Source organism: Pristis pectinata, chromosome 5, assembly GCF_009764475.1.
Source record: "Pristis pectinata isolate sPriPec2 chromosome 5, sPriPec2.1.pri, whole genome shotgun sequence".
Classification (NCBI taxonomy): Eukaryota; Metazoa; Chordata; class Chondrichthyes; order Rhinopristiformes; family Pristidae; genus Pristis; species Pristis pectinata.
The window spans coordinates 41,889,181-41,916,385 of NC_067409.1; the positions used below are offsets into that span (position 1 = coordinate 41,889,181).

At 40.8% G+C, this 27,205-nt stretch overlaps 1 protein-coding gene across 1 annotated transcript in view; it reads right to left on the reverse strand.

Moving 5' to 3' along the window:
* kcnh8 (potassium voltage-gated channel, subfamily H (eag-related), member 8) overlaps nt 1-27,205 on the reverse strand; it is a 288,746-nt gene that overhangs the window by 54,464 nt on the left and 207,077 nt on the right. Inside the window, exon 10 of the mRNA XM_052016213.1 lies at nt 16,985-17,234. Within this exon, the coding sequence (XP_051872173.1) occupies nt 16,985-17,234 (250 nt within the window). The remainder of the gene's footprint in view (nt 1-16,984; nt 17,235-27,205) is intronic.

Below are 27,205 nucleotides of genomic sequence, written 5' to 3' on the forward strand. Positions count from 1 at the left end.
ATCAATCTCCTCCCTAACAGTTGTCGCACGATGTCCTAGACCACATTATTGAGTGCTTTTTCTTGATGAACTGCCCTTGCCACATGCATGAGATAGTTGCTGGCTGTGTGCTTTGGAAAGGTTCTTTAACGCAGGTGTCTCACTACCCAAGTGTACACAGACACATGCTGGTTGCCATCAGCTAAAGTGCTTCCATAGGACTGAGGGCAGTCTATCCCTGGTAGCTTTTCCATATTTCCTTATGACACAGAAGGTGGGCATTTCGGTACATCCAATCTATACCTGCTCACAGAGCTATCTGATTGCCCTATTAATTTTCCCTGTAACTTATTCTCTCCACATTCCTATCAACAGCTTCCGATTCTAGCATCCACCTACACTTAGGGGCAATTTACTGCAGTTAATTAATGTACCAACCTGCACATCTCTGGGATGTAGGAGGAAACTGGAGCACCCGGAGGAAACCCACAGAGTCAAGGAGAGTGTGCAAACTCCACACAGACAGTACCTGAAGTCAGGACCTAAGCTGGGTTGCTAGAGCTGTGAGGCAGCAGCTCCACTAGCTATGCTACTGTGCTGCCCTTAGGTCTTCTGAAGTTGGTTGAAGCTCTTCTTCAAGGCACCATAGTCAGCCAACCTCCATCATGAAGTGAAGACAAAACAAGATTTTAAGTAGCACCTGCAGTCTGCAGCATGACTTCTCTACACCTGCTCGCCTGGTTGATATTCCACTGATTGCTAGTAGCAGTGATGATTAATTGCAGCACTGCCCAGCAACATGGTGTGTAGTCTCTTTGTGAGCTTATTAGCTACACAGAGTGTTAATCACCCTCAGGATATCATTCCAGTGCATGCATAAAGTCCTCTGTAGCTTCAGACATGGTGCTGGATGTATAATAGTTTTAGAAAGTCTTCTATGTAGGCCTGCTTCCATGCTGTATGCCTCTCTGACTTCTGGGGCATTTCCCCAAGACATTACCAAGATGCGATCAACAACTTTTTTTGTGAAATTCTCTGAATACTTTAAAAATATTAAATGCTACAGTATATTAGCATCTCTTATAAGCATCAGTGGGATAACTTGATAGCTTTATTCATGGGCATCTCGCCAGGGATTCTCTTGGGCTGGAATGGGAATGGGAGAAGGAAATGAGGCTGGACAGAATAACATTGGTTACTGAAGGAGAGAGGGGGCAAGGATGGCACCCAGTAGGAAGCTCTAACCACCCAAGATTGTCAAGTCTGTCAATCAAAGTCACAGCGTTACTTATCTTTTATAATATAGTGGAACCTTCTGGGATGTCACAGGTGATGTAAGTCAAATATCACAATCTGTTTTGCATAGACGAGTGTTCTGTGAATTTGGTGAATGACTGTTTGTCGCTTCCTGTTGCCATAGAAGACTGGAGATAGAGACACCAAGCATTCAACAGGATTGGCTGGTTTTCCATCGTCCTGCCAGCCATTGACTTTGCCTGAGCTGATCTTTAAACTCAGAGGTATTCAGTAACAAAAAGGAACTCAGTGAGCAGCTTCCATCCGACCAAGCAGGTGAAATTATGGTCTCTGGAAGAACCATGAATCCTTTACAAAGAGAAAATTAATTGCTGGACAGATCTTTGAGCTTTAGCTCTCTTCAGCAGCTGCCTGATCTTCCAGAGTAGCACTCTGTTATTCTGTTGAAGGAACATTACCAGTCAAAGCTGCTGCTTCTGATGTTTGATTCCATTGGCTGTCGAATGCTACCTTCCCTCACCAGATGGGATCGGCTTCAGGGCCTACATCAGGCCCCAGACCAAGCTGCAGGTGGACTCCTCCATTCTAGTGGCCACAATCAGTAAGCTTTCCGGTCAGCAGATCATTTCACCAAATGGCCTCCTCTACTGCCATGTTGAGGCCAGACACAGGTTGAAGGAGCAACACTTCATGTTCCGCCTTGGTAGTCTCTGACCTGATGGCCGCAACATCCATTTCTCTAACTTCTGGTAACACCTCCCCTCTTCCCATCTCCTTTGCTCTCCCCCTCTGTTTTCCCTCATTTCTGTGACCCCTCACCCCTTCTCTTCCCCTTCCCCTGCCCTCATGACCTGCCCATCTATTCCCCACCTCCTTCCCTTTATTCCATAGTGTACTGTCCTCTCCTACCAATTCCTTCTTCTTTACCTATCACCTCTCAGCTTCTTACATCACTCCCTTTCATCCCCCCTCCACCACCCACCTACCTTCCCCCCTCACCTGGACTCACCTATCACCTGCCAGCTTGTGCTCCACCCCCTCCCCCACCTTCTTATTCTGGCTTCTGCCCTCTTCCTTTCCAGCCCAGATGAAGGGTCTCTACCCAAAACATCGACTGTTTATTTCCCTCCGTAGCTGCTGCCTGACCTGCTAAGTTCCTCCAGCATTTTGTGTGTGTTGCTCATTACACCAAATATTTGGTTTGTTAAACCTTCTGAAGACTGGCCTGATGGGGTTAGGTTCGTTTGGCCATTTCGATGGGCAGTGAAAAGTGAAGCAGGTTGCCGTGAGTCTGAGGTCACACCTAGGCCAGGCTGTGTACTCACACAGCCATGCTTCCCCACCCTACCCCTCAACAACCAACCACATCCCCTTCTCCAACTGGTTAAGCCATCATGTCTGTTTTGTGCTGTCTCGTTCTGGAAGACAGTTGATGATCCTGAATGAGTTTATTAACAGTTGTGTTAATAGGTGGCAAGGGAGGAGACTGCTGGGGTTCTGACAGAGATTTTTAAATCTTGGCTGGCCCCAGATCATATCTGGTCTATCCTGTATCAGAGCAGAATTTATCAAGGGAGACATAAGAGGCTGCCAATGCTGTAATCTGGAGCAAAATAGGTAAAAGGGTTTCCTTCATTCCCTGTGGTCCTTTGCCTGTCCTTCTGATCTACCCTGGTTCCATCTGCCTGTCACCCACACACCATCCCTATTGGGTCTCCTACCTCCTCCCAAAACAGGTTCCATCTGCCAATCACCCCACCTCCTCTAGGTCCATTTATCCCTTTCCTTCCTTGCCAGATTTTGGCACCTGCATCCTTCTGTGTCTCCGCTTATCACCTTCTAGCCTCTACACCATCCTCCACTCACCCCACCTGGCTCCATCTGCCCCCTTCTTTCCCCCTCTCCTTATCTATCTCTACCCATCACCCAGCAGCTGCTGTCTCCCAATTCCACCCCTCCCCCTTGCTCCACCTGGCTCCATCTGCCCTTCTCACCTGGTTCCACCTATCACCTACCCGCCTCTGCCTCATCCCTCTCTCTTACCTCTTTATACTGGCAATCTCCCATCTACACCCTCAGTACTGATGTAGGGTTGTGACCCAAAATGTTGACTATCCCTTTGGCTCCACAGTTCCTCCAGCAATTTGTTTTATGCTCCACAATCCATCCATGTCTGGTAATGGTCCTCCTAGGAATAACGTGAGTAAGGTCTAATCCTTTCAAGGAGTACTTGAGGGTACCTGCATACTTTCCATCAGGGCATGTATCATGCACACTATCTGGTCTCAATTTTATTCAGCAATTGATTTAACACCTCAGTTCAATCACATAGCATGTTATAAACATATGCCATATGATTAATTTTTTAGGCATTGACTCAAATGTGTTGGCAGAAAATGCTTTGAAATGCAAAATTTGTTTTGGCCATAGATGGCAAGGTAAAATGGAGACCAGATGAATTTTAATAGGCTGAATTGCTTAAATGTCTGTTCTGAAATTCATTTATTCAAAATTGAAAATTTTAACACCTGTTTTACAAAGGAGTTATTGCCCTTCAAACTCCAAAGGAATTTATGCGATGTGTTCTTAGTCTAAAACCACAAGCAATAGCTTTATTTGATTAGTTTTTATTTCACCAACATTAAAAGGGGTTATTCTGGGAAAAGATGAAAACAAGTGTTAAATATGCAATATGTTAATAAAACTATTTAAGAAAGTATTTTTAGAATCACAGAGTCCTTTGGCTCACTCCATCCATACTGACTATCATGTATCTATCAATATTAATCTCATTTTTCTGCAGTTGGTTCATAGCCGTGAATGTGCTGGCAATTCAAGGGCTTGTCCAGATAGTTCTTAAATGTTATCAGAATGCCCACCTGCACCACCCACTTCCAGATTCCAACCACCCTTCAGGAAAAAAAACTCGTCTTTAAATCCACTCCAAACTTTCTGCTCTTTAAGTCTAAGCCCTCTAGTTTTAAACACCTCTGCTATGGGGAGAAGTTTCTTGCTATCTACTCTATCTTTGCCTTTCATAAGTTTGTATGTTTCAAACCCCTTCAGACTCCTCTGCTCTAGGAAATACAAATCTGGCCTATCCAGTCTCCTCTCATAAATGAAACACTCCATCCCAGGTAATGTGCTGGTGAATCTTCTCTGTACCTTCTCCTGTGCAATTTTATCCTTCTCAACTAGAACTGCACCCAGTACTCCAGCTGTGGCCTAACAAATGTATATATATAGTTGTATCATAATCTCCCTGCTCTTATATTCTATGCCCTGGCAAGTAGCCCCTGTGCTTTCTTAACCACCTTATCCACTTGTGCTGCCACCTTCAGAGATCATTGGACTCATACATCAAAGTCCCTCTGCTCCTCAATACTCTCTAGGGCCCGAATATTCATTGTGTAACCCCTGCTTTTATTAGTTCTCTCAAAGATGCTTTACCTCACACTTATCTGAATTAAGTTCCACCTCCTGTTGATCCATCCATCTTACCAACTCAACACTATTTCCTTTGGCTTCAGAGCAGCTCATTCACTATCAACAACAGTAACTTTTATGACATTTACAAACTTACTACTGATACCTCCTCCATCCCCATCTAAGCCATTAACATATATAATAGGGTCCCAGCACCAATCCCTGTGGTACACAACCGGTCACAGGCTTCTAATCAAAAAAATAACCCTTACTATCACCCTCTGCTTCTTGTTACCAAGCTAATTTTGGATTCAATTTGCCAACTTGCTCTGGATCTCATGGCTCTAACCCTTTGGACTAGTCTCCTATGTGGGCACTTAGTGAAGTCCATTTAAACTACATCAACTGCACTCTCCTCATCAATATACTTTGTTACTTTTCTGAAAATTTCATTCATATGGGACAGAAATGTTCTCCTGCTAACAAAGCCAAGTCGACTGCCTTTGATTAATCCCTGCCTTTACAAGTGTAGATTAATCCTGTCCCTCAGAACTTTTAGTGCCAAATTTGCACAATTTCAGTGCATGTTTTTATATGAAGTTAAATTTCCAGGGCAATGGCATTAATTTTCATTTCCTTAATTTATGAATGGAAAATTTTTGGTGATGGGTTATGACTCACCAGAATGCTACACAATGATGCTTGGAAAAGCCATATGTTTCCATCTCTAAGAAATCTATTGGACTGAATGAGCACCAAGGAAAGAATTTAAATGAAATAATTTCTTGTGAGACAATAATTGATATGTTCCAAAATGGTATAAAAGGAGAAACAAGGGAAAAGAAGTATAGGAAGTTGCAATTCTGGTGGGAAGTGCAAAAATGCAACACGTTCCAGAATTTTCACCTGCATATGAAATCTGGAGGAAAACAAACCTGAGTAAAATAAATTCATTTAAAATGTTTAGTCAATGACAAAATAAAATTTCAGCTGGATAAGTCAATCATATATTTCAAAATGGTAAATGTACCCTAGCGAACTGCACTCCCCTCATTTCTATCAACAGGTGGAAATGGATAACATTATTTTGTTTAGGTAATTTAGAGAAGTACCTATTCACTTCCACATAATTATGAATCCATATTAAACACTTAAATGAAGTCAGATTCATACAGCATGGAAACAGGCCCTTCGGCCCACTTGTCCATGCCCACCGAGATGCCTATCCATACTAATCCCATTTTTCTGCACTGGGTTCACATCCCTTGATTCCTTTCCTACCCATGTACTTGTCCAAATGTTTTTCAAACACTGTGATTGTAACTGCCTCTACCACCTCCTCTGGCAGCTTGTTCCACGTATTTGTCACCCTGTGTGAAAAACTTGCCCCCCAGATCTCCTTTAAATATTTCCCCTCTCACCTGAAACTCGTGTCCTCTAGTTTTAGCCTCCCCTGCCCTTGGAAAAAGACTGACTGTCTGCCCTACCTATGCCCCTCATAATTTTATAAACCTCTGTAAGGTCACCAAAGTCTTGTGCAGCTGCAACATGATGTCCTGTCTCTTATACTCAGTACCCCTGCCTGTGAAGGCAAGCAAGCTAAACACCTCCTTCACTATTCTATCCAACTGTGTTGCCATTTTCAGGGAGCTATGAACTTACATCCAAGGTCTCTCAGTATATCAATGTTTCTAAGGACCCAGCTGCTCACTGTATCTGTCAGCTAGTATTATATGACCAAAATGCATTACCTCTCACTTGTCTGGATTAAATTCCATCTGCCACCACTCCACTCAACTTTCCAGCTGATCGATGTCCTGCTGCATCTCTAGGCAACCATCCTCACTATCTACAGCTCAAAAAATCTTCATGTCATCAGCTAACTTACTTATTAGACCACAGGCATTCTCAGCCAAGTCACTTAACAACAGAAGTCCCAACGTCAATCCCTGCAGTACACCACTGGTTGCAAACTTCCTGTCAGAAAAGCAACCCTCCACCACCACCCTCTGGCTTCTATCACCAAGAGAATTTTGGATCCAGTTTGCCAAAATACCCTGGATCCCACGTGTTCAAGTGTTTCTTTCACAAGTGGGTTCTCGAAGAAGTATTTACATATTGCAAGTTTATACCAATAGCCAAGCTTTAAAAAGGAAATGTCATGAGGTCCCACTCCGGATGAAGAAGCACACAGGGAACAGCTTAGGTGGATGAGGGGAAATAATTTGCAGGGCTATGGGGAACCAGCAGTGGAACAGGACTTCATTAGATTGGTTTATAAAGAACTGGCATAGACCTAATGAGTCAAATGACCTTCAGCTGTGTCAAGATAACTCAATGACCTTGAAATTCACCTCCTCCTTTAATGGTTGCATTGTGTATCAGTGATCATTTTCATAGAGTCATGCAGCACAGAAGCAGGTCCTTCAGCTCATCATGTCCATTATACCTACTGTATGTATACTAATCCCATTTACTCACATTAGGTCCATAGCCTTTTATGTTTTTGCAATTCAAGTACTTGTCTAAATCCTTCTCAAGTGTTGTGAGAGTATCTGCCTCCACCACCTCTTCAGGCAGCACATTCTAGACTCCAAATACCCTCTATGTGAAAAGTTTATCTTCAGATCCCCTATAAACCTATAAATCTTAAACTTATACCTTTTTGTTGTAGATACCCCCTCCATGTGAAGAAGATTATTACTATCTACACCATCTCTCCCTGTCATAACTTTAACTTAATTGAATAAAACTGTTATCCTGTTGCACTATTTCCTTCACATGATGAATGTTTGATACCCATTCCTCTAATTTCTTGGGGAATGATTTCATCTGGTGCATTACAGACAATGAAATCATATCAGATACCAAATCGCCTGGTTGAATTTCGAGAGTAGTGAAATTCAATCCTTGATGGAAAATAGATGCCTGTTTCTAGTGCTTCAGACTGACCTTCAGCTGATCCGATGGAATTCGGAATAGATGCTGTTCAAGTGCCGTGAAGAACAGTTTCTGGCTCCTAATCAGTTTGGCCAACCTATTACTACAGTGCAAATTGGCTTTGCCAAATGTGGCTGGCTAAACTGTATTATGTGATGCATACTGATTTGTTCCAGGATTTCCTTGACGTGATTTACAATGCTGAGCCGGTAATTAAGCGTAACATCTGCCACTGGTCTTAAGAGAGAAGAACACGAACTTCTTAGCTGTGCTCTCTTGCACAGCCACTGGTACGAGCATTAACATAAAACTGAAGTGAATCAGTAGGAAATGTCTGTACATCTTTAAATTGCACTATTCAGCCTGTGCTCTTCCCCAGAACACGAAGGAAGGATGGAATTATGAACAAAGAAGTGCCCAAAGGTCAACAGGACATGGAAACTAGCCACTGGAGAAAAATGACATCATTCGTAAGACTTGTAAACCCTCCTTAGGGTTTACAACATCATTGTAAAAAATGTGGAGTGGTGGCAGATTAAAAAAAACATCATTCATTAGACTTGTAAACCCTCCTTAGGGACACTGAAGGAATAATGAAGTAAATCAGAAGTGTGAGTAATGCCAGGAGACCCAAAACTGTCGCTTTTGCCACCTGGAGGAAGATGACATTCGAAATGTGTGCCAATTCTATCAACTTCAGTAATGCAGGACTCTCCCATTAGAAGCTTTACATTCTTAACAGGGCAGGCAAGGTTACATGTCACACCTTTCCATCCTTTCCCAACTTAATACTCTCACATTTTTCATTGCCTTAAAGCAACACTTACACCAACACGTTGATGCAATCACAAAGAAGGCATGCCCGCAGCTCCACTTCATTTGGAGTTTGAGGAGATTTGGTATGTCACCAAAGACTCAGGCAAATTTCTACAGATGTACAGTGGAGAGCAGTCTGACTGGTTGCATCACTGCCTGGTATGGAGGCTCCAATGTGCAGGATCGAAAGAGGCTGCAGAGGGTTGTGTAGACTCCACCAGCTCCATCATGGGTACAACCCTCCCTGCCATCGAGAACATCTTCAAGAGGCAGTGCCTCAAGAAGGCAGCATCTATCATTAAGGACACACACCACCCAGGACATGCCCTCTTTTTGTTGCTACCATCAGGGAGGAGGTACAGCAGCCCGAAAACCCACACTCAGCGTTTCAGGAACAGCTTCTTCTGCTCTGCCATCAGATTTCTGAATGGTCCATGAACACTACCTCATCATTCTTCTTTTGCACTATTTATTTTTGTAACTTGTAGTAATTTTTACATCTTGCATTCTACTGCTGCCACAAAACAACAAATTTCACAGCATATGTCAGTAATAATAAACCTGATTCTAATTCTGACATCTAATCATTTGCATTGATCTGTGGTGGAAGATGTTTCGATGATCTATAGCAGAGTATGGAGTTCCTTCAACACACAATTACTTCAAACAATTCCAAAACCTCTTTGTCCTCTTTAATTCCCTTCTCAATTCTCTTGCTTTGCCTGTGCTTTAACTGCCAATCTTACCCTCATTTGCTTATCTCTTTGCAGGAGAATTCAGAGTAAAAGGCCTGCCGAAGATTGACATCTCAATCTTAAACTCTTACCACTTATGGTTTGAGGGTAGGCATTCAGCCCTTGTCATGGGTGATGCCAAGGCTGTAGCACATGGCATCCTTGTGTAGTTCCAGACAATCTTCCACCCTTACCCCAGCATCCATCCCAAGGACCTGAAGCTCACCTATAACCTTCCAATTACCCTTGATGCAAAGTCCCCTGGGCAAACAGTTGCATAGGAGAAAGAGAATGATACTCTGGATGCTGCCTGGACCTCAGCACTTACTAGTCTTGGAGCACTTTCCCTCACAGCATCATGATAAGAGAACTGGGGAGATGAAACTAGGATGCCTAATACCACCCTCCATAAATGGAGTCAACAGCAGGTTCAAGCTGGCATTGGACAAGGCCACCTTAGTCCTGAGCTTTTTGGTAGAATGAGGAGCCAACCACCCCCCCCCTCAGGTGGGATCTAGAAAAGGCATGAGAAGAGGTGGCTTGTGTGAATGCCACTTCTCATCCCAAGTATCCCCGAGGTTGGATGGGAGAATGAGTCTGAGGGGCCTGAAAACCTGATAGTTGGAAGCAAGTGTACATACCCATTAGCAAAATGAAAGGAAGCACCTCATTACAGGTTTTCAGCTCCCAGATCTTCAATAAAAGGCACCCAGACTACTGGAACTGCCAGGATGTCTTTGGTCTTGCTTTTAACAACTGATTCTACCAACTGCTGCACCTTATGGGAACACTTGAAGCTGTCCCCAGCTGAATTCCCATCCACATCATCATTGGCTATTATGGAGCTGCCTATAACTGAGGTCACGATGACTCACAAGACAAATGTCAACCTACTCAAACAATTTCAGGTGAAACTGTTTCTCAGTGCACAGACTTCCTAGCTGGAAAATGTGATAATGAATCAATCTGGTTGGCCCTTTAATGAGCAGGTAAAGGAACTGCTTAATATCTGAATGAACTATTTATTCATCTCGTGCATGTAAACCACACAAAATGTTTTTGCAATTCTAAAATATAAGGAGCTAAAAAAATTCCTGTGTTTCTTGCCAAAATAGTTGGAGGACAGGTCAGCTCCATTTATCAGAATATCATATGACTGATAAAGCTTAATCTATCCTTCCCAACCTCCTTTTAGTGGTTGGGGCTGCAACTTTCTTTGGATTTTGATGAAAACTTTCATTATATAGCAGAAAATTTTAGAGGTAAGTTTTAGATCAATTGTTTCTTTCCTTTCAGAAATATTGATTGGCTGGATGGTCCTGTCAACTGCAGGTGCAGCTCTGCATTTTTCCCAAAACCTGGAGAGGAACTCCCCCCATGTTTTCTAAAGTTTCACAGTTTGTTAACTATATTGATGATTGAAGCCTATTCACACTTCTGCTAAAAGAGGGAACAAAGTAATTTCAAGCAAGCACAACTGATGCCTGACATTTTCGGTAAACATGGCAAAAAGTAATTTCTAGGTACTTATTTGTTACTGGTTTTGCCAGTAAAATAATATTAGAAATGCACTTCAAAATGCTCTTATTATATCACTGAGAAAGACCTCAACTTTTCCTCTTTGCATTTTTGCTAAATATGTCTGGCCAATGTCTAACACAGTTGGGGGTGGAGGATGGGGTTGCTCATCTCTAGGTTTTGAGCAAAATGAAGTGTTGCACCATCCGTTGAAAGGGCCAATTCATGTCTGTATAAACAGGGTCAACATCCTGGGCTTTTGAAGGACATGATATTGCCAAAGAGGAAAGCATGAAAAGACTCATTTGGCACTGTGCTGGCATAAAGGACTCCTGTACATGCTGCGCCTCTAGCCATCTGGAAGCTTTTACAACTCGGTCGATGCCTTCTCTATTATTCTACAATTTGCCATCATTCCTGTTAATCAGGCTGTTGAAAGACCATCAGGGCATCCTGGGGTTGGGGGAGGGAGGCAGCCCTCAGATATTAGCACCCAAGGCCTTGTTGCTGCTCATAGGCCCCACTCTGCTTTGCAGATTGCAGAGGGCATGTTTGGCAGCCCCTTCATATCCAGAAGAGGGTAATGCAGCTGGGCAGGCAACACAGGTTAAGGATGGATCCAGTACAATTTGCACAAATCTTTCAGCTCAATGATCTTTCATTGGAATCGGGGAAAAGTTGTAGATATAAAAAGGTTTAAATTTCAGGTAAAGGGAAAGAGGGTTGGATAGAAAATTCAATTTACAGGCTGGCTTATAATATTTCATCAAGCCTATGAGCATAATTACTATGTCACCCCTGAATGGTAAACATAACATTTCTGATCAATCATGACTGTTTCCTTTTTTTTGCAAACAAGGGTCATGATTTCAAGGATGGAGAAATGTAGGAAGCTATTGTTGTGGAAGCATAATGAGGAAAGCTTAGGTAACACCAAATATGGGTTTTAAATTAATGCAAATTATATTGCATAGTCAAAGCAAACTAGAAAATACTTGCTACCTTGGTCCTTGGCTGTCCTGATTATCTACAAAAAGAAAATTTGCCAGCAATTACAGAACTAATTTGTGAAGCATGTGAGAAGCCCTCTGAATCAATTTTTTAACTCCATGGTTGTATTGTCACATATCATCATTTTGAAAGAATTACATGAATCCTACAATACAACCTGGGTCATTAGGTTAATATATGTAGATTTTTGAAGACTAATTTCTGAATAAATATGTTGCCAAACTATTTGACAGGATGCCTACTGTTAATATTATTGAGAAGAATGTAGAATATTTAGTCCTGAAAAAGGCAATAGATCCAATTAAGAATATCTCTCACCATAATTCTGAATAAAGCTTGGCACACATTTTAATGGGCTAAAATTATCCTTCAATTTAGTGGAAAATTGTAAACACAGCTTTATATGTACTGCATTGCAGATTCTCTAAATACCTGCATGAATTAATTAAAAAAATCTGCTAGCATAATTTCTGGAACTTAGCACTGGCATGCATCAAAGTATTAAGTAACGTTTTTTTATCAGGTCTAACATTATGCAGATTGCTGAAGTAGTTCCATTTGAAATCCACAAATATCTATAGTGTGAGCATAAACAGCAACAACTGCAATAAATTCCATTGACATAGCAACTTTAATGTGGCAAAATGCCCCAAGAGGCTTCACTGCAGCATCATCAAACAAAAATTGATGCTGTCACATGAGGAGATGTCAAGACAGATAGACAATAGCTTAGTTAATGAGGTAGGTGTTCAGGATCTTAAATAGAGATGCAGATAGTTTTTCACTGGGGTTTTCCTTACCTAATAGTGCAGAGACCACATTTCAGGATGATCAGTGAGCTGAATTAGGATGTATACAGTAGATGTTATGGGGGTAATAAATCCAATGACCTTTACTCATTTTCAACAAATACATATGAAAGATTCTCAAATTATTTCAAGAACCTTAACTTTTTCCACACTGACCCTGGCATGAGATTAATTTGGCCATTATGATGTAGTTCCTTTCCTTCTTATACAGAAATTATTCCCTTCCTATTTTATACTAATAGCATTTTAAGGAGGCAAAACATTTGAATTGGCAAAGACATGGCAGATGGAATATACTGCCGAAAATGTCAGAGTATTTTTTAAATGGCATGAGTCTGAATGATGATAGTCTTTGTACACAAATCACTGAACATGAGGGTGATCTCGGTGAAACATACACAATTCTTATGCAGCACACTAGGGAAGATGCAGAAAGATGGTTCTCCTGGCTAGTGTTTCAAGAAGCAATGGTCACAGTCTCAAAACAAAGGTTTGGCCATTGAAGACAGAAATGAGAACCTTAGAAAGTAAGAAAATACTTTTTCTCAATTCTTCCCATTGAGCAGAAGATACAAAAGATAAGATAAGATAAGATATCTTTGTTAGTCACATGTACATTGAAACACACAGTGAAATGCATCTTTTGCATAGAGTGTTCTGGGGGCAGCCCACAAGTGTTGCCACGCTTCCGGCGCCAACATAGCACGCCCACAACTTCCTCACCCGTACATCTTTGGAATGTGGGAGGAAACCGGACTGCCCGGAGGAAACCCAAAAGCCTTAAAGCATGTACCATCAGGCTCAAGGACAGCTATCCCGCTCTTATAAGACAATTGAATGGTTCCCGGGTACAATAAGATGGACTCCTTGACCTCACAATGTACCTCATTATGACCTTGCATCTTATTGTCTACCTGCACTGCACTTTCTCAGTAGTCGTGACACTTTACTCTGCATTCTGTATTGTTTTACCTTGTACTACCTCATTGCACTGTGTAACGAATTGATCTGCATGAACAGTATGCAAGACAAGTTTTACACTGTACCTCGGTACGAGTGACAATAATAAGCCAATTCCAGTTCCAATTCCAATGATCCAGCCTCCACAATACTCTGGGGTAGAGGATTCTAGAGATTCACCATCCTCTGTTGGAAGTTGTTCTAATCAACCCCAGTTTTAAATGGCAGCCGCCTAATCTAGTAACCATGTTCCCTCATTCAAGATTCTCCTACTTGCAAAAACATCTCTGCATCTATTTTATCATGCTCCCTGAGGATCTTACATGTTTCAAAAACATCATTCCTGATTCTTCTAAACTCCAAAGAATATAGATTTAATTTCTTGAAGTCACTCATGATAGGTCAACCCTCTCAACCAGGAATTAGCCAAATTAATCTCTTTTTTATTGCCTCCAATCTCAAAAAAGGGGTCCAAAATTGTGCACTATACTCCAAGTGTAGCCTCATCAGTACAATTGCAACAATACTTCCCTGTTTCTAAGCTCAAACCCTCTTGCAAAGAATGCCAATATGCTATTTGCCTCTTAACATCTTGCTGCACTTGCCTTCTAAATTCTTGTGAGTTGTGCACAAGAACACCTAGATTCATCTGTACTTCACTCATCTGGAATCTTTCTCCACTTAGATAATAGTCTGCTGTTAGATTGCTCACACTGAAGTGCATGACCTCACACATTCTCACATTAAACTCTATTTGCCAAGCTTTCGTTTACTCTCTCAACAAGCTACATCCCATTGCAAGATCCTCATATCCTCATTGGAAAATGCCCTCTCACCATTTTTGTGTCTTAAGCAAGCATGCATACCTTAATAACATGCACTGAGTGATTTTGGTGCATCATTTCTTTCTCTCTCTTCCACATATGCATTTGTATTGCCTAGACATGATTTTTGATCTATGAGAATACATTGAATAAAAGAGCTCAGACATTCAAATTGGAAGTTACTTAATAAGTACATGAATTACCTCCAGAAAAATCCAACAATCCTGTCTTCCCAGGTTTAGTTATATAATACTGAGTGCAGGTCAGAGAAGAGGTTACAGCACAAAATTTATCCTTTCATCTTCTCATGACCATTTAAAGCCATTCTGCCTCTGCCCTTCATGTTGTATTTGATTGTTTGAAAAATACCTAATGTATGTGATCTCATGTAGGCTTTTATTTCATATCTGCCCTAAAATCTTACCCCTTCAATCCTAACTTTTAGAAACAAAATAATGTTGACTTTACAAGGAGACTGTGCAATTGCAAGGGCAAGGACTAGAAAAAAAGCAGTGATTATTAGAAAGGCAAATTAAAATAAATCAGCTTTGACTAGTGTTTTGTACCTCTCATAAATTTAACTGAGAGTTTATAATGGGATTTGGAGACAAGACAAAAGTACAAAAAAAGCAAATCTCTTTTGTCACATCTTCAGAAAAGATTGCAGACTTATGAAAGTCAATTATGTAAGATTTCCTTTGATTCATCTATTGCAGCTTCTCTGAAGTTTTGCCTTCTTTTTGTATCAGTTGCAGACAAAGTAAATACATCACCACCTGAAGCTATAGATCTGTGCACTGCCAGGCATGTGCATTAATACCACTAAATAAATCATCTCTACAATGATTCCTACAGAATATTTATCTAAAAAGACAATGACCTCAATGAAAAGTAAATGTTAAAGATCTCCGCAAAGATCCTGGGAGTTCTGTGATGAGAGTTTCCCCTTTTCCAAAGCCTGCTGCTATCAGGCTTCAGCTCAGAGGGATCACTGGCGTCTAGCCGCTGTGAAGTCATTAAGTTGTCTGAGCGGCTAATCAAATTACTGTATATAACTCTCACAGACGGCATGCCAGGAAACAATCTTTAATTAACTTTGCATGCATTGTACAGAGCCCTAAATAAAGATTGGAACATACACAAGTTATTATTATATAAGCTTAAGTAACATAATATATTGAAAGAAATCTCATAATCTGAAATTCTCAGATGAGAAACTATAATGACATATCATCATAATTACCGCTTAGCAATGAAGTCCTAAAAACTAATTTTATAAACATGAACTGTAGTTTCTCATCTGAGTATTTCAGAATATGAGATTTATTTCAGTGTATAATGTTACTTAAGCTAATGTTACTTAACCCAGTTAGATCTCATGTTATTAAGTGTAAAAAGTTTAAGGTACTTTATGGAAGAACATATTGTTGAATTATTCAGATTCACATCAGCTCAAGTTATTTGCCTTGACTGCCGTGGAGCAGGCTGGGTATAGTGTACCCTGTAACCCACACTGAATCATTGAGAGCAACTTTGAGGTTTCCATTAAATTACACAGGCGTGAAACCCACAGAAGTTTCTTGCATTCCTTGTGAGTACAACAGAAGAGATTCAAAGGCGTCTTAAAAGCCAACATGAAGAAATGTAACATCGACAATAACAATTGGGAAACCAATGCCAAGGACAGGAAACTCTGGCAAACCATCATCCGAGAAGGAACAGCAACCTTCGAAGCCAACAGATGTGCAGAATTAGAGGAAAAGAGAAGAAAATGGAAAGAGAGGCAGCAACAACCAAAGCCTGATCTGCCATCTGGAACTACTTGTCCTGAATGCGGAAGAACTTTCAGAGCCAAGATTGGACTCATAAGCCACTTGAGAGCCCATAAATGGATCAGCGGAACAAAGACCATCATCCTCGACCTCGAGGGATAGCCACGACGACGACAACGACGACCCAGTTAAACAGATTCATACTTGGTTGTTATTTGGACGGGAGACCACCCGGAAACAATAGACTTGCTGATTCAACCCCCAGACTGAATACATGTCACAAGAACCTCAGTCAAATTGTTGAAGCAAGGAAGAATTACCAGCACAAAATCTACATTACTTGTTAACACCCACCTTATATTGAATAAGCAGTTTTGGTTCTCATGACTGTGTGTCGGGCATTCTGTCTGAACTGAGCAAAATAAACATGCAATACAAACTCACTGCTACTTCTTAAACAATTGCACATGATTTTCCAAGAAATATCACACAAAGGAACAATCACAATGCACTAAAGTAAGAAGGCCAACATTACTTGGTCTTCTGCAACATTTGGTATGATACTTCAGAAACTTTTTGTGAACAGTTCTCATTCATTTGGAGCCTTTAATATCAAAAGGTCTTGAGACGCTCTAAAGATGTAAAAACATTATACTAAGGCAAGGGGATATTAAGATGAATAAATAAAAGTTGAGACAAGGAGGTATGATGAAAGAATTGTACAGTTTAAGGGCTAGCCTGCTAAAAGCACGGCCAAGAGATGTTGGGGTGAAGGGATTGAGGGATACAAGTGATTTAACATTTGATTGATTCTGAGAAACTTAACCAACCATTATACCTGGGTGGGGGTTATTTAAATTGTCCTCATTGCCAGTAAATAAATTGCTAAAGCTTTGAAGGTGTATTTATATTAGCAATTAAAGAATTATAGAACCTACCAAGTATTGCCAGCACCATGGCACCTTTAAGCACTTCCATGGAGCCTGAGCAGACGAAATAGATTGCCTGCAGTGCATCTCCCTGTCGAAGGAGATACTCGCCTGGAGCACAGAAAGAGGTTTTGATATGCAGGGAGAGAGACCTAAGGCAGCCACGGCTGGCGGAGGCAAACAGAGAAAGCTGTAGAATTTCCTTGTTCAAATGCATAGTGATGTCTGACCTCAGCTCATCTGGAAAGTCCTTCAAAAGCTATGAAAATGACAAGATTAAGACATGTTGGAATAATTAATGATGTAGCTAGCTGGTAAAGGCCAGGGAGGAGGTTCTGAATATGCCTCATAAAAAATTTCATCTACCATTTCAAACAGCAAAATCCATAATATTCATTAACATTGGCACTTTCAGATTTAATTGCTGGTTGCATGAAGAAACAGGAAACATCTTCAAAATACTTTAACATTAAAATAATCATTGATGATTGTAAAGGATAATTAGTTGAAAGATAAATGAATTGAGATGCTTTTCAGAATCTCCCCACAGAGAACCTGTTTTCTTTCTATAAAACAATTAGGAATATGATATAAGTTCTAACAGTATAAAATTTACAAATATTCAGTGATTGCTTCTTTAATATTAACATAGTCATTCATAGAAAATACACTGCAAAGGTTTGCATATCAATAAAAGTTACCCTCAAGTCCATTATATTTATACACATGCACAAGTAAACTAACTAGACAACCTCAATGGATGAAAAGCAAATAGGCTGTAGCATACCATCAGCTCAGTACTAACAGTATTTGTTGAATTGCAGCACCAATATACATAGTATTCCTTTATATTCTCTGTACCAGGCACTTAAATTGTAAAACTATTCCCATTCAACATGAGAAAGATTTCTTCATCTGTTATTGATAATTATCTTTTTTCCCTCTTAATTTTCCCTTTGATTTTTCTATTTCATTGCAGGTATGTCATTTTGAGGAATATACTGCTGGTTGGTACAAGCAGGTCTATATTTTGCCTCTACCTGACTGTAAAGACATACTTTTGGCATTATTACTTCCACCCAATAACATCAGTAGTGGGAGACTCTTATGTATGAAAGAGAGAAAAGAAAGTAAAAACAGCATTTATGTAGTTTAGGGATCCAGGGTGAGACATTAAATTGGATACAAAATTGGCTTGGCGGTAGGAGGCAGAGGGTGGTTGTGGATTGTTGTTTTTCAGACTGGAGGCCCGTGACCAGTGGTGTGCTGCAGGGATCAGTGCTGGGTCTTTTATTGTTCATTATATATATTAATGGTTTGGAAGAGAATGTAGGTGGCACGATTAGTAAGTTTGCAGATGACACCAAATTTGGTAGTATAGAGGACAGTGAAGAAGGTTTTCTAAATTTACAACAGGATCCAGATCAACTGGAAAAATAGGCAAGGGAATGGCTGATGGAATTTAACTCAGACAAATATGAAGTGATACACTTTTGGAAGTTAAAGCAGGCCAAGAAATACACAGTGAATGTCAGGGCCCTGGGGAGTGTTATTGAACCGGAAAACCTTGGGGTAAAAGTACACATTTCCCCGAAAGTGGTAAAACAGGTAGACAGAGTAGTGACGAAGGTGTATGGTATGCTTACCTTCATCAGCTGAGGCACTGAGTATAGGAATTGGGATGTTATGTTGCAGTTGTATAAATTATTGGTTAGGTTGCACTTGAAGTATTGTGTGAAGTTCTGGTTGCCACGCTATAGGAAGGATATAGTTAAGCCGAAGAGGGTGCAGAAAAGATTCACAAGGATGTTGCCGGGACTGGAGGGCTTGAGTTACAAGGAGTGACTGGATAGGCTGGGACTGTTTTCCTTGGAGTGAAGGAAGCTTAGGGACGATCTAATAAAATTATGAGGGGCACAGATAGGCCAAATATTGACAGGCTTTTGCTCAGGGTAGGGGACCCTAGGGCATAGGTTAAGGTGAGAGGAGAAAGATTTAATGGGGATCTGAAGGGCAACTTTTTCAGGTGGAGGGTGGTGGGTACATGGAACGAGCTGCCAGAGGAAGTGGAAGAGGCAGGTACAATTACAATGTTTAAAAGACATTTGGACAGGTTCATGGATAAGAACGTTTAGAAGAATATGAGCCAAATGCAGGCAAATGGGATTAGTGTAGATGGGCATCTTGGTTGGCATGAAGGGGCTGTTTCTGTGCTGTATAACTCTGTTTTCGTCTCATGCCAGTAGATCCAGGTGTGTACAAGGTAACTGAATTACTTTGAATATTGTAGTTATTATCTGTCGTAATAACTTTTAAGTAACATTGAATCACTGCATCCAAGGGCAATACTATAGTAAGGATGCTTAAACCATTGTGGACCTTACTTTTATTCAGGTTACACCTCAGCATTTTGGTCTAAAAGAGGCTTGGGATGTCACTAAAAGTACCAATGAGGCCCAAGACATATATTTTTAGACAATGCATTATGCTGTGCAACTATGTTAGATTTACATCTATCAAAACTCCTGAACAATTAATAAGAATGGTCGGAATAATGATTGAAAGCTATGATGTACAGAGGAGGGGATCAATATCTTTCAAGAGCCACAACAGCAAAGTTTATGTGGCTTGTTTTGTCCTGCATATTTGAATAATCCTTGAATGCACCACAGTTTTTTTTTATATTTGTTTTTTCATACATTCACCCAAGTTTGCATCATTCATCAGTGATGTCAATTTTGCTGCAGCTAGAATCAGGATTTCTTGGTTTTGGATGTAGATTCTGGCATATAGTGAAGGAGAGGGTGGGTAATTCCAGGATTCTGGCAATGGACCAGATGATTTCAAAGGGAAAGTAAAAAGATCTATTTCTTGGAGAAATGAACAAAATTTTGGTGAAGGCAAGACATTTTTCTTAAGTAAGTTATGACTTTCAACTTACCTTGACAGAGAGTCAATAATCAGGCAACATATATTTAAGGTGCTACGTAAGAGGATTAGACAGGATTTGGGGAAAAATAAATTCCTAAAGAGTGTGGGCATCTGGACCATTGTCTAAAAGTCTGGTGGAGGCAGAAATATTCATAATTTTTTAAAAAGGCACCTGAATGACCATGATGTGACTTAAGCAAGAAAGCTGGGAGTTGGGATTAGTCTGCATCTCTTTTCTTTAGCCAATACAAGCCGAATGAATGGTCTCCTTCTGTGTTGAAAGTTTCTTCGATTCAATGAAAAATATTTCTGGGAGTTTGTGAATTTATCACCTATATATTTAAATAGATGTAAGCATTTCACATCTATCAAGTACCATGATGACTAACAGCAGTATTTTTGTTTGATAGATATATTGTGACAAATAGAAAATCTTATGGAGACAAACGTCAGTCACTGACGAAAACTGAACCAACACTATGAGAAGTGATATATACAAAGTTGATAGAGAATTAATGGGATACTGTAATCAGGATATTATTCATTATATATGATGTATATATAACACTCATCCATGGTCATTGAGCCGTGCAATTATTTTTAAATAGCAACATAAACATCTTTTAACCGTGGGCCACTGTACTGATGGTGATCCACAGATTAAAATGAGGTCCCTGTGGTGAAAAGGAGTCCATCACCAAAATCATAAATCAGGACCATTCCAGCAACTGAAACTTACAGATCTGAGTTAGTACACTGGTAAAATTTCACACTGCAGGCATATTTCCAATCAATTCACAATGGAAGTTATTTTAAGATAAGATATGATATCTTTATTAGTCACATGTACATCAAAACACACAGTGAAATGCATCTTTTTTGTGAAGAGTGTTCTGGGGGCAGCCAGCAAGTGTTGCCATGCTTCTGGTGCCAACATAGCATGCCCACAACTTCCTGACCTGCACGTGTTTGGGAATGCAGGAGGACCTCCTTATATTTTGCTGACCAGATCCTCAATATCCATCATGAATCTAATTATCTTCTGTAACCCTGCCAGCCTTGCTGTTCGCTCTAACAGGGAGACTTTGGCCCTGAGGTCTTCCTATCCCACGTTTAAAGACTCCCACTTGTGAGAAATCCTTTCACCTGTTCACAGACTCTCCCAATCAACTTTGCAAGTTCCTGTCTAATTATATCAAAACTTGCCTCTCCCCAATTTAGGATTTTAATTCATGGACCAGACCTATCTTTTCCCGTAACTATTTTAAAAAAATATTGGAATTATGGTCACTGGTGCCACAGCACACTTAAAATCACAGAAGAAATTCAGTGATGTTGCATGCACAACTGAAAGAATTGTTAACAGGAGCAAGTCTAGGAAATGGGATCATAGTATTACTTCAGTTCCCGTATGTATTGCTGCTCTGTGCTGAAATACAGTTAATTTGAATTTGCTATTACATATGCATAAAGACAAAATTAACAACTGGGCTTTAAGAATACCCATCAAAGATTATTAAATGCATTTCTACAAGGAGGTTTTCATGTTCAACCTAAACAGCAAATTGGAGATGAAAACTGCAGATTCTAGAAACCCATAACAAAAACAGAAAATGCTTGAAGCAGCCACGCAGCATCAGTGGGGAGAAACAGAGTCGATATTTTGAGTCAAAAACCCAATGTCAGAACTGGAAAAGGTGTTTTAAGTTGCAGAGAGGGTGAAGGGTGGAGAGATTGGAAGAAAGGTCCTACCAAAGTTGTCAAGGTTACAATCATTTCGAAAACCAGCAGTTGGAGAAGGAAAGAAGGACAGATTGAAACATCTGAGCTTTCTGTCTTCATCCTCCTACATTGCTTCAACGAAACTTCAGGAATATCATCTCCTTCCCTGTCTGTTGCCAACCTCGGGACTTTATGTTGAATTCAACATCTCTCTCTCTCTCTCTCTCTCTCTCTCTCTCTCTCTCTCTCTCCCTCTCTCTCCCTCTCCCTCTCCCTCTCTCTCTCTCTCTCTCTCTCTCTCTCTCTCATATACGCTGCAGTGGTTTGGAGGACACAATGTTGTGAGTAGCCAGATAAGTAGAGGGAAAAGTTTACCTCTACCTTTGTCCTAAGGGCCTATCTCACTGACCAGTGCTAGCCACTGACACCTTAACTGACAGTACGATCTTCTTTAGAATGAAGAAGCGATGTGTGATTTCTAGAAAAATCTCATTCAGCATGTGGAAATTTTTCTTGTGATCCACAACAAGCTGCACATTGAAGGAGTGGAAGTCTTGCCTGTTGATGAAAAGGTAATTAATGGGAACTCATATTGGCACAGGAATGCAGACAATGTGTGCCTGGATTCACTGGAAGCCAGCAACACTGGCAAATCCCAATGCTTCAGTGCAAATCCAAACTATTCCTCACTGAAATCTCGCTGGATGAAATGCTCTCTTCATGGATGCAATGCCTGGATGACCTCTCCAATGCTGTGGTCAGCAGGAAGTTGGGAGATCGACGGTGGCCATTTGGAAAGAACTTGTGGCAAGGGTTGACAATCAACAAGACTTTGACCTCCATGGAGGAAGTAGTGTGAGGGTGTGGTCAAAGTACTTCCCACATTATGTCTGCCATCAGAGAGATTCAACTAGAATGAAGCTTCTTTGGAAGTAGGGTCTTCATTAATGGGCATGTTTTTGCCTCCTATCACAAGGTCTCTGACTCCAAGTGGCTAGCCATTGCCATTATGACAACTCCAGTAATGGACAGCTCCCAGTGGTGTCACACTGTGGGACACATTGAATGGGTATCCCAACAACTAAATGTTAGAGAGAACACCCTTTAGTAATTGTAGCGCATTCTATGACTTTGGAAAGTGTCTGAGTAGTCTATTTTCAGGCCAGGTCAGGTCTCCCAATGCCAGTTGGGAGAGTGAGAAAAGAAAAAAAAATCATGATATTCTATTGAGAGTGAACCATAATTAGAACATCAACTTATGGGTGGAAAATGGACATTGCAAAAAGAATTTTTTCATTTGGTGCATGCCTGATGCCAAGAAAAAGTCAAATCTGCTAACATGGATTACACACAGAGGCATTTTGTGCAATATTTCACCCGGAAAATCTTCTCCAGGAAAAATTTATACCTAAAAATGTGACCTAATTTCTCACCTTTTGCCTGAAAGAACCTGGTGCTGGACATGAAGAAAGCTGGGAGAAGCAGAGACAGGACGAGGAGAGGGCAGTTAGGAAGGTGATGGGTAATTGGGTTCACACCCATATCCCACAAGCTGAATGCCTGCCTGCCATATAGACCCTTGATTTTGTGGAGGAGCTGTGTTTCAAGGGACTGCCCTTGAGCAGGGCTATCGAACAGTCTTATGATTCCAGAACTGCAGGTACTGACCAACATCTGCATTGAATGTCTTTGAAAAATAATTGCAGTTCAGAACCTTTTTATAACAGGATTATTCTGATAACTGTCCTAATAGAATCAGCCAGTGAGCTGTCCACTGATCCATCAACAAGATGATAGATGTTATGTTTAGGACTAGGGAAACTAAAATTCAGTTTGGCACAGTGGCAGTAGATGGAGAGTCAGATGCATTTTCCAAATAACATAACTTTCCCTCTTTCCCTGGGGTTCAAACCTGTGTTGTCCATAGCCATATCACAGTACAAGCATCTGCTCTGTCCTACATCAACTGGAAGTGTCAGAGATTATTGTTTTCCAAATTGTTTGTAAGCACAGAATGAGGATCATGCATCTCAATCAACACTTGATGGGCACCGTAATTTATGCATGAGCTCTTCTGTGTGTGACGAGAAAGTTGTATGGCTGTCTTCTTGCACATTTCTACTAGTTTGCTTTACCTGCAATGTCCACTGATCACTGTGCCTGAATTCTTAACGTAATTTCCGCGGTAAAATTCTGCACCAAAAGCACAAATTCCTAAAGTTTCCCCTCTAGTTTGAGCACTGGAACATTTATACTTGGATGGTATCCCTTTCAATAATATAGCAGAGCAATTCTAAAACACATTGGTCTGTTAGACGTCAGGCAGATACTTGTTAGCAATTGGAATGCCTATATAGCAGTGTCTCCATGAAATAGATGAAGAGCTGAGGAAGATTTAGACAAAGCATAATCAGTAAGAGGGCACTTGTTTCAATAGGGATAGTGTCACTAACCAAGTAATCATTGAAGATCCACTTCCCCATTAAACACCACACAGAGAACTGGAAAATATGGTATATTTATATAATCAATTCACCATTATATAAATTTTAACCCATCCGTTTTCATTTATTGTTCAGTAAGTCGATTAAAAATATGACATTAATATGTAAATCCTCTAATTTTTGTAGTAGTGCTTCCTGAACTGTGGCTTCCCCTCTACCATAGCAGACACAGCCCTTCACCACATCTCATCTACTTCCCACACTTGTGCTCTCACCCCTTCTCCCATGAAACAGAGCAAGAATCGAGTTACCCTGGTCCTCACCTTCTACCTGACAAGCCTCCTCGTTCAATGGATCATCTTCACAATTTCCACCAGTTCCAATACGATTCCAGCATCAGACACATAGTTTCCACTCTTCCCCTTTCAGCACTTTGAAAGGATCCCTGCCTTTGCGACCTCTTGGTTTTCTCTTCTGTCCTGCCTACCACTCTATATCTTGTGGTACTTTCCCATACAACCACAGGAGGTGCAACACTTGTCCTTTCACCTCTTCCTTTCCTACCATCCAGGGATCCAAACAGTTCTTCTGGGTGAAGCAACAATTCACTTGCTCTTCTTCTAATCTACTGCACTACATTCAGTGTTCACAATGCGGCCTCCTCTACACCGGAGAAACAAAACACCGATAGAGTGATTGCTTTGTGGGACACCTGCATTCTGCCTGCAGAAATAACCTTGAGTTTTCTGCTGCCTTCCACTTTAATTCATCATCCCACTCCCACTTTGATCTTCCTGTCGATGGCCGCCTACACTGTTACAACAAGGCCCAACACACACTTGAGTAACAACACCTCATCTTCTGCTGAGGTATGCTGTGACCTGCAGGACTCAAAATAAAATTTTCCAACTTTAAACAACTCACTTTTTCTTTCTGTTTATGTCAGAGCTGGTCATTTCTTCCTGTCATTATCATTTTGATACAGTCTTTTTCTTTTTTTGTATATAGTTTGGCCTGCTGGGCATGACCCACAGCTTTACCATTAACAGCACATTAAGTAGACAAGGAAGCTTAATCTGACCTTAACTGCTACACTACAGTATCAGCCTATCAGAGACATTCCCAATGTTTCACCCACCCCCTCTCCTGCCTTCTCTGCAACCTCAAACCAACACATCTTTTCTTCTTTCCCCATCTCTAATGAAGGAGCCCAGACTTGACGCATTGTGTCTCTCTCCACAGATGATGCCTGACCTGCTGAGTGTTTCCAGCATTTTCTGTTTTTACTTCAATAATACATATTCCTTTGTGAAATTGTGCAATTCAGTATCATTCCTCTTGACCCATTGACTGAAGAACTAAATGTGGTGGGCATCATTGATGCGGTCTTACCCATTTTTGGCAGTCCCCAATCTACTGCCTTTCTTGTGCTGGTACTGAGAGAATCACACATCCATTGCTACTTGTATGAGACATCTTCTCTCACAGAAGCACATGACATAAGCATTGTAAAAGATCTTTTATTGCAATTTTTTGGGACAGTACAACTTTCACGTAATGGTCATTGGAGATCAAAGAAAAGTAAAGCCAGAGGTGACTTTTAGTGTGGCCTTCCCTTTAAGCATCTCTTGGAAATGTAACTGACTGCATTAGTGGTCCCATAGGTCAGAAAAAACCCCAGAAACCATTAAAGGAAATGAAAGGGACACCAGGAACAGATGTTAAATTAGAAAGTAAACAACAATAACATAGAGAATTGTAATAGAGAAAGCAACCTTTAAATGGTGGCCCTAAGAAGTGATATTAGGGTTCAAAATTTACTACAAATAAAAGTGGAATATTTCAGATGAGAGTATATTAATAATGGAAGGAAATGTTTATTGTTTATTAATGTTTTCTTTTTAAGTGTGCAATTAATACATATATGTAAACATTCATGGAAAAATATAAGATATCATTCTGTCTTCCAAGTACGTCGTAAAAGTGACTCTCAATTACTCTGTAGTTAGATCTTTAATAAGCACTGTAGTGTTCATCCATGGAGAGCAAGAAAGTTTCAGCTTCAACATGCATTATGGATTGTTAGTTGGTCACCGCTGGGTTAACATTGGTAGTACTATAACTGACCTCTGTATTCAGAAGAATGGGGACACAAGCCACCTTTAATACAACCATTGTTCAGTGATTCACTGCTGTCGAAAGGGGAGTGTGGAGAACATTGAGCAAAGAAATGATTTGGATTGACTATGACGTTCTCGGTGGTGACCACTTTGCTAACATACACTGTCGAACCCATATCATAGAGTGGAAATAGTGCAAAAGAAGGTATTCAGACAAGGCCTGCTGGTTCAAAGGGCATCCTTCTGGTAGTGGAATGTATAATCCCTTCACTGAGGCACGTACTTCATTATAAATCAATATTTCAAGAAAGGTGGGAAGGAAGGGTAAGAAAGAAAAGGGAGAAGATCCAAATTTAACTTAAATATTCATTTCTTCCAAGTACAGCAGGCACTTTGGGGGTGTGGGGGAGAGGGGCTAAGGGAAATATAACCCATGGAGTCTGGTCTCTGAGAAGCATGAATGCTATGAAGTGCATCACTAGCCCATGACTGTTTGTTAAATAGAGAAACAAAGGACTGCAGATGCTGGAATCTAGATGAATAATACTATGATGCTGGAGGAATTCAGCAGGTCAGGCAGCATCCGTGGAGAAAAGCAGGCAGTCAACTTTTCGGGTCAGGACCCTTCTTCAGGACTGAAGATAGGAAAAGGGGAAGCCCAATATATTGGAGGGAAAAGCAGAGCAGTGATAGGTGGACAAAAGAGGGGAGGTGGGGTGGGCACAAGATGGTGATAGGTAGATACACGTAAGAGATCGTGATAGGCAGGTGCGGGGGAGGAGGGGAGAGCAGATCCACCAGGGGATGGGTCAAAGGTAAAGGAAAAAAAAGAGAGGTAGGCTAGGAAGGGGAAAAAGAGAAGAAACATGCTGGGGAGGGTTGCTGTGGGGAAGGGTGTGGGGATTACTTAAAGTGGGAGAATTTAATGTTTATGCCGTTAGGCTGCAAGGTTCCAAGACAGAAAATGAGGTGCTATTCTTCCAGTTTGCGCTTGGAATTCTCCTGGCAGTGGA